The following is a 9,475-nucleotide window of genomic DNA, read 5'->3' as shown; positions in this document are numbered from 1 at the left end:
CTTTTTCCAAACATTCTACACTTTTCGAAATTTCCATGCGTTTGATAGGCTTACGTATAATGGAAAAATTTCTACCCACTTATTTTTTGCAAATTTTGCAAGAAAGATAAGAACAATGCGTGCAAATCGAGTAAGTCCTTTGCACGCAATCGAATGTCGAAATATTCGAAAGACTTATCGCTGACACATTCGATGTAAGTTTCAAATAGATTGCTCCGTGTATTACTTCTTTATTCTGTTTTGAAACCATCGAGTTGAAGGATCACAGTTGATACAACAATATCGTGTTATTTTTCATATCGTTTTTATATCAAACAGTTAATGTTGAAGTAAAAAATCAATAATTAAAAATTTTATCTATCATTAACATCATAAGTTTAATTTGACGCATTATTTTCTAGTGGTCCTTTTTAACAAAAATGGATGAAAGTGATAAACAGCAAGATTTGCCTACAAAATTACAAAATATTCCAATCGATCGGCAATATTGTTGCGAGAGTCTAGTAACAACTGTAATAAAAGGTAAGCTGAATTTTTATAGAAATATATAAATTATACTTGATAATCAATTTTACTTCTAAACATTAGATAATTCCAATCGATGTATTTACATTCCTTTCATATGTTTGAATACATTAGAACGTTCGAAAAAGATGTTTACAACTGTACTTCTTTTCATGATTCTGATAATATGTGTCTTCGTCTCAATAATTTACATCGTGTCTTTAGATACAGGTAAAAAAAAAAATATTTTTCAGGATATTTGAATTCATCAAAGCATTTACAATTAATTTAAGAATGTATTAATATTTCAGCAGATTCTGCGTATCAAAAGATTCATATCGAGCATGATTATATCGTCGATAAAACGGAAACGCCGATTAAATTTATTCAAAAAAGAATTAATGAAAATCAAACTTCTGATATCGATTTCAAACATTTTAACAAAGATACACTGGAAATGATATATTCCTTTTTTCCTGACGATCAGATTAAAAAGCGTTTTAAACGCGAAACAAAAATATCGTTTGAAAATTGTCAAGAAACAGCGAGTAACTGCGAATCGGTAAACAGATTTCTTGAAATACTTACAAACACTAAACATTCTTTGTCGAATTTCTTCGAAAATATAGGCTTCGATCTAAATGATCTAGAAAATAAAAATTCAAAGTTTCTGGAAATAATAAGATGTTTAGAGTGTAAAAATATGACAGCTGAAAGTTACGAGTTTGATCCAATGAGCAACGAAAATAATGATATGTCTTTACAAGACGAAGATGAGAATATTCAAATTGTTATTAATTTGTTAGATGGTAAGCACGATACGATTGATTTAGATTCAATGAGTATAGATGAAAAAGGAGAAGCCGACGATATTGCAACTATGAATTTAACGCCAGATCCTGTAACAAAGACGTCGATTGGTCAAGCTAAAAGAGATCATACACGTCAAATGGTCGATAACATTCTAAGAACAATTGCTAAAGAATCAACGGATACAATTAACGAGAGATCGATTGATTATGGATCTAAACTATCATCGTCAAGTTCTCAAATAATTTTACCCACTGCTGAAGTTATGCAACAAGCGAGTCAAGTTGATTTAAAGCCAACATATACTTGGATGCCATATCCTACATGTTTTTATGGCGTACCTCAATCTCCCCAGTCTAATGATCTAAATTCACCTATCTTTCCAACATCCTATCCATCTGGTCCTTATCCTCAAATTCCTCAACAGACTATACCATCTTCTGGAAATTTACAATCATCAAATCCGTCTCAACCAAATTTCTTACAAATTCAAGCTCAAAATGTACAATTACTTCCTCCTTCTCCTGAGAACGTTGTTCCTTGGCTATCTATGCCAAATCAAAAAATTTCCCCGGCTGGATCTGGTAGATTATTACAATATTATTGTACGTATTTGCCAGCACCGTCGTTTCATTCCTCAAATATTCCAAGCGTACCAGATTTTAGACATGTAGGAAAGAAAATAGGTAATAATTATAAACTTGATATATTGATTGTCTTTAGAAATAAATTCAATGTATTAATACGATATATTGTAATAATATTTGTTTATCTTACAGAAAATTATGAATCTTTACGTTGTCCAGTAAATGCATTTTTATGTGTTCAAAACAATCAATGTATCTCGAAATTAAAATTATGCGATGGACAAGTTGATTGTTTCGACGGTAGCGATGAAAAGAATTGCAGCTGTAAAGACAGAATAGCAAAAAATCGATTATGCGATGGATATGTCGATTGTCCTAATGCTGAAGACGAAATGGAATGTTATGGTATTTATTATTGAAAATGAAATTTTGTCGATGAGGAGTACGAATCTCATTGATTTCTTTCTAATAAAAAAAATGTGTTAAAAATTTTTGTAGATTGTCCAAAAGATTCATTTAGTTGTTTTAATTCCAAATACGGAAACATAGATCATAGATGTGTACCTTTTTCTAAACGTTGTGACGGATCTCCACAGTGTCTAAATGGAAAAGACGAAGAGGATTGTAGTTTACTATTACCAACACATGCCAAAAGTACAGATGTATGTCTTTTAATTTAACGATGTTATTTTTCTATGATACGCATGATAGATTTTGCAAAGTTAATTGATTATTATTTCAGATTAACGTGGTTGGATATACTGAGGGTTATCTACACAAAAATTACGAAGGCAAATGGTATCCAGTTTGTTCGAAAGAAACGTCTTTGGCTGAAGAAGCTTGTAGGAGTGAATTAAGATTGAAAAAAATGTATGTTTATGCGAGTTCAAGAAAAAAAAATATAAGATTATTTATTGTTCGTCAAAGGATATGTGCGTATATATAAATATTTATATTTTATTTACTGATTACAGTGATAAACCGAAAATTGAAATCCGTACAATACCTTGGAGCGGTTTTAAGGGGTCCTTTTTGACAATAACAAATAACAAGGTTGAAATAATCGATACTTGCACGAGCATAGTGTATGTTAAATGTCCACCTTACCCTTGTGGTGCAACACATCAATCTCAAGAGTATAATTCTTATCTTTCTGAACAAGATAAAATAAGAAATAATTTTAAGATCGACCAGGCTAAATTATCAAGAAATTCGACAGAATCGAATGGAGAAATAGTTACAAAACTTAACGAAGAATTTGATACGATCCTAGGAATAGTTGGAGGTCGTGCTAGTGAACCAGAAGCTTGGCCCTTTTTGATTGCTATGTACAGGGATGGCAATTTCCATTGTGGTGGTGTTATTTTAAATGAATATTGGATAATCACTGCTGCTCATTGTCTCCTTCAGTAAGACTTTTTCAAATATATTTCTCATCGTTATATAATTGAAATCTTGTTGAAAGTATCTATAAATTTTTTAATCCTTTATTTAGAGCTAATCACTACTATGAAATACAAGCTGGCGTATTACGACGTTTATCGTTCTCGCCTATGACACAAAATAGAATCGCAAAAAGTATTGTAATACATCCTAACTATGATCCTTATATGATGAGAAATGATATTGGGATGGTAATGTTAGATGCCCCACTCCATTTTAATCGATGGGTTCGTCCTGCATGTTTTCCAAATAAAAATATACTGGGTTCGATTTGGGAACAAGTGCCATCTGTTGATACAATGTGTGTGGTTATGGGTTGGGGTGCTTGGATGGAACGAGGTCCTGACAGTAAGATTCTCTCTCCTTCTTCCTCTCTCTTTTGTTCATTAGAATTACTTATATCAATGGATATTAAATTTTGCAATATTATAAATCAATTTTAATATTATATATAGCTGACCAATTGAGAGAAGTTGCAGTACCTATTTTGTCACAATGTACTGATGTTGAATATGACAATATAACTGAGATTTGTGCTGGATATCCGGAAGGTGGTCGAGATGCTTGTCAAGGAGATAGTGGTGGTCCTTTATTATGCATGTACGATATATTATTTATAAATAATTAAATAGTCATATATAGTATGAAAAATAAAAGAAACGAAATGTATAATTGATTACATATTTTTATTATTTTTAGGAATCCATCCGTGGACTTGTCTTATTACGTAGCTGGTATAGTTAGTCATGGTGAAGGTTGTGGTCGTCCAGGAAAACCTGGTATTTATACAAAAGTTAGCTATTTCGTCGATTGGATCAACCAAATTTCTGGTAAATCTTTTTATACTGCTATATATGAATGTATTACTATTAACTCGATCGATTTCATTACGTAGGAGGACGATCGACAATTCGTAGGAAAGGTTATCCTCTAAGAAAATGTCCTGGTTTTAATTGTCACGATGGAAAGTGCTTGCCAAATAACCAACGCTGCGATCGAACGATACATTGTTTATATGGCGAAGATGAAGAAAATTGTAACGATTTTACTGATTTTCAATTATTCAAAGAATCCGAAAACAAATCTCATAATGAATATATTATGTATAATGATACATATTACAATGTTGTTACTGATATATCCAATATGAATGAAACCACGATTGACAGTTCAGATACAGGTAAAAATTATATTATATTAAATATAAAAGTAAAATAAAAGTAAAAAATTACAACTTTTAAAAAGATGTTAAAATTTATCCTTAAACGTCATTTCTTGTTAGATATATATCATGCCTTTTAATCAACGGCATAAGATATGCAAGTATTCCCATTGAAATGAAATATTTTGTATAATTTAATGAATAATTTAATCTAGGTAGATATATTATATTATAAAAATAGAATTGATGTCGTTTTATGATTTTCTTCTTTACAGAAGCTCCTTGCACTACGGAAAATATTTTATGGTCATCGTCGGAAACAAGTGCATATACTGATATTTCTGAAACTTCCTCGTCAACTATAAAGAACACAGAACTAACTTCTATTTCAGCAATCACAGAAAATCCTGTTTCTTTCGTATTTACATGCCAGCTGTACGTATGCGTAATAAATTTATATAAAGTTGCAATAATAAAAATAATTTATGTTTTATATCATTTTCAAAAAACAACGAAATTGTTCGGTGCATTATAATTAATTTTATTATTACTTGATTTAAGAAAGTAATCAGTAATATGTATTGATCAATTGTTTGTAATTAATATAGATGTTCAGCCTGTAGACAACATTACGTAAATGATTGATAATATTGTTTTCAAGTTCAAGAGACTTTTTTCAAGCCCCTTAATGTAATCGCTAACATTTACAAACTTGCATATGTGTTATCTTGTCTTAGGGGCTAAAAAAAGTTTCTTATTGATAGATGGTACTTGTAAGCAACATTATCGACAAAGTAAAAACTGTTTTATATTTTCAGGCGCAATATTCTATATTTACATAAATAAATTTAAAAAATCAATGAACAGTACAAAATTTAATTTACAGATTACTTCAAAGCATACATATAAGTAAACGATGTGACAAAATAATCGATTGCGAGGATGGAACAGATGAACTTAATTGTACATGCAAAGAAACTTTATCTCAATACCGACCAGAAGCAATATGTGATGGATACGTAGATTGTGAAGATAAAACCGACGAAAATGATTGCAGTAAAATTCCTTTAAGTTTCTTTAATTTATCTGCATATATATTCTATACTTATCCAAAAAATTGGATCTTTCAGAGATATGTTCGGACGATCAGTTTCTCTGTACTAGAAGTAAAACGTGTATACCCTTGTCAAAAAAATGCGATGCGAAATACGATTGTCCTTTAAAGGAGGACGAATTAGATTGTTGTAAGTTTCAATTAAAGAATCACAAAATTTTATAATTTTTCAGCGATCATAACATTTTTCTTTCTAATTTTCTTAGTCATCTTAAGTAATGGCGAGTACGTGAATATGGACAATGATGGACGTCCAATTTTAAATATCGAGGGTGTCCTCACCAGAAATCAAAATAAAAAATGGTATCCAACTTGTCATCATCCTATAACAGTCCGTAATCAATCATCATCTATATTTATCGCTAATAATATGTGCGAATATTTTGGATTCCAGTAAGTAGAAATGAAGAAACGAGTAAATACAATTTTTAATCGATTTAACGAGATTAATTTTCATAGAAACATTAATAAGGTTGAAGAGGTACCAGTATTGAACATGAATCTAGAATTGAAATATATAAACGGAACCAACACGACTTATTACCAGTCTATGCCGACGTACGTCGCTCCTAGCGAGGTACTATCTACGTGTCTAGGTCTTTATATTCATTGTAGACCGGTTCCAAGCAGCAGTGCAAATGTACACTTGCTTGTCGATCCGAAAACCGGAAGTCGTACTTATATCTGGCCGTGGTTAGCTGCAATCTTCGTCGATGGTCTTTATCGTTGTTCAGCAATTCTTTTAGAACCAAATTGGCTATTATCTAGTTCAACATGTACCAAAAATATCAGGTATGTTTATTTTTAAAAGATCAATCAGATATTTCATTTATAAAATTCAAGTAAATATACAATAAGTTTAGTTGTTCTTAATTGAATTTATATAAATAAAACAATAATAATGTAGATTATCAGAAAACTACACAACCGTATTGTTGGGTTATTCTCCGTCGTTCCTTTACGCGGATGGGCCTCATCAACAAGTGTCAATTGTAGACGAAATCAAAATTTTAAACGACACAGGTGCATCTCTTATACATTTGAAGACATCAATCAATATGACGCGTCATGTACAAGCACTGTTCCTTGAGAAAAAGTTCGTATAAAATATTAATATTAAATAACAATTAATGTTATACATCTATTATAAATAATATTGTGTTTTTTAGAATTTACCCACCAAATACTAAGGACAATTGTATGGCAGTCGGTACGGATAACGAATTAACAATTCATTCCGTATTTTTGAGACCAGTTGTGAAAAACTGTCGAAAGTGTCATCGTTGTTTCGTGAATGCTGTGAGCAATCTTTGTACAGTGAGTTTCATCTTTAATTAAAAAAAAAATATATATATATAAAGCTTATTCAATTCTTTTTCTTAAATTAATCAAATTTTTGTACACATTTATTAGACAAATAATACGTCAAACGATTGGAATGGAGTTATATTTTGTCACGGAGGCAAAGGCTGGTATCCATCGGCAGTGTTTCATGAAAAAAATGCACCTTGCAGTTTTCAACGAGTGCAAGTTTTAACAAGCATTGATTATTTAAATGCATATCTTACTCAAGCAATGGGTAAGAAAATGTTATGATTTTTATTTCATGTGAAAAATTATTATACACATTTTTCCAACAGTTGTTATTTTTCAGAGGATAAAATACAGCCATATAAAGAGCCTACATGCGACGGTGTTCGTTGTAAAATTGGCCAATGTATTCCTTATGATCGAGTTTGCGACGGAGTCCCAGACTGTCGAGATGGTTTCGATGAGAACATAAAAAATTGTTTAAAATTAAAGGAACTCCGTCAGAAAAACATAAAGCCTATTAGTATGTAATCGTAATATTCGACAGACCTATCGATCAACTTATAAAATGATTATTTGAGTATTATTATTATTTTCTCTTTTTTATATCGAACAGAATGTTCTCAATCCCAGTTACGTTGTGAAAATGGCGAGTGCGTATCAAAAAGTGTATTTTGCGATGGAAAGTTCGATTGCACTGATAAAAGCGACGAAATGGCCAATTGCAATTGCGCGAATTACTTGAGATTGACTGCACCGGGACGTCTTTGTAATGGTAAACGAAATTGTTTGGATAAATCGGATGAATCGCCAATGATGTGTCTCTGCAAAGATGACAATTTCAGATGTGCCGGGTAAATTAAATCTATTCATACAATTATATTATTAAATTATCTCATTTATTAAAGAATTAAATTATTTAAATATATTATTAATAATATTTATGTAATCAAAGCTCTTATTTGAATAAATTTATTTTTCATTTTAATTAAATGAATATATGGATTAAATATTGCAGGATTATAAAGGAAATATTTAAGAATATAATTTAATGATGATATTGTATTCACAGAATCAATGGTACTGAAATATGTATTCCACAAGAATTCGTATGCGACGAAGAAAATGATTGTCCAGGTGGTGAAGATGAAGCAGAATGTAAAAAAATACAAGAATTTCATAAGGATACGTGAGTATTTAACATAGCAATGAAATCTTCGATTATCATTTGATTATTTATCATCCTTCATCTTGAAATAAAATTAATTTATTCATTGTAAATTTTTAATTGAACGAAATATCATTTTATAGGACCAATATCGGAGAATTAATCCAGAGAAGTTTTGGTATTTGGCATTCGGTATGTTTTCCGAATCCAATAAACACAAACGACGATGCATCGGAGATCTGTAAATCATTAGGTTACGTTTCCGGTAAATTATCGAACAAACAAAATGATACCGGTGCAATGGTGCCAGTTTTCGACGATTTTTATATAGTCAGAGTAAATTACAAAACATGGTTAACAATGAGAGACGATAAACCAATGGTAAAATTGACGAAGCCATGGATACCTTGTTATCGTGCATTCATTGTTTGTAATTCAAAATAAATAACTAATATAATGTAGATTAATAGATACTATTTGATATAGTAATTTTTGTACAATTATTTATTGTATATTAAATATCAAAAACTATTTGTAAATGATAAATATTTATTAAATTTGTTAATAAATTCCATTTTAAAGGATGGCTAATTAGATTTCCTGCTTCTAATAGAATAACTTCGCCAGACGTTACAGCGATTATTTAATTAATTTCAACGCATAGCCAATAAAATACTGGTCTCTACTAATTGTGCAAGGCACCGTCGATCGTGTAATCGGCACTGGCTACGTATAATTTTCTTCCAAGAAGTACCGTTGATCCACGTTTATCCCGCTGCTCGCTTCACCGCTTATAAATACCTATTCTCTTCTCACGTTCTCTCTCTCTCTCTCTCTCTCTCTCTCTCTCTCTCTCCCCTCTTTTTCATTTATTCTATTCGATCTCTCTACGTAGCTTCGGTTCGTTACTATCAAAAGTAACAGTAATGTAAAATGAGAAAATTCTTACGGATCTAATGATCTATTAAATAACAATAAAAAGCATATAAAATTGAAAAGTGACATTTATAATATTTTATTGAAATTAAAAAACAAAAGTGATATAGATAATATATCGAAATAATAATTTTCTTAGTCTCTTGTTATCAACCTGCCATATTATTTTTCTTTTTCGTGTTCACACGAACATGCAGTTACATAGTTACGCACGTGCTTGCCAAGAAAGAACGCAATGTGGCCAATCTGAAAAAGGCAAAAGGGGAAAGGCTCGCAGGCTAAGCCATGAAGCCAGAGAGAAATCTTTCCTTCTCCAACTCGACGAGAACGAGTCGATGGTGCGAAGAATGTGCAAAGTCCTCATTATGCATTACCCACATTACATCAGCGCGTGCCTCGAAGATGTATCCTCGATGTTCTATCTGCAACTATAGATGCCC

The 9,475-nt window shown here is 31.2% G+C and overlaps 1 protein-coding gene across 1 annotated transcript; it reads left to right on the top strand.

The window, feature by feature from the left end:
- The first annotated feature begins 297 nt into the window (after positions 1–297).
- Positions 298–8,937, top strand: LOC122628615 (serine protease nudel). The gene is made up of 24 exons (XM_043811058.1): positions 298–329; positions 402–522; positions 589–735; positions 816–2,000; positions 2,094–2,306; positions 2,400–2,563; positions 2,644–2,771; positions 2,876–3,310; positions 3,397–3,692; positions 3,800–3,944; positions 4,044–4,174; positions 4,240–4,524; positions 4,782–4,941; positions 5,393–5,562; positions 5,637–5,750; positions 5,827–6,013; positions 6,080–6,412; positions 6,528–6,716; positions 6,790–6,937; positions 7,034–7,199; positions 7,275–7,454; positions 7,548–7,785; positions 8,004–8,120; positions 8,243–8,937. The coding sequence occupies exons 2-24, from the start codon at positions 420–422 to the stop codon at positions 8,541–8,543; spliced, it is 5,535 nt and encodes a 1,844-aa protein (XP_043666993.1). The 5' UTR covers positions 298–329; positions 402–419; the 3' UTR covers positions 8,544–8,937.
- The last annotated feature ends 538 nt before the right edge of the window (positions 8,938–9,475 follow it).

This window comes from Vespula pensylvanica, chromosome 4 (genome assembly GCF_014466175.1).
Source record: "Vespula pensylvanica isolate Volc-1 chromosome 4, ASM1446617v1, whole genome shotgun sequence".
NCBI lineage: Eukaryota > Metazoa > Arthropoda > Insecta > Hymenoptera > Vespidae > Vespula > Vespula pensylvanica.
The sequence above is the reverse complement of the archived record's forward strand: the minus strand, read 5'-3'. Positions and strand labels throughout refer to the sequence as shown.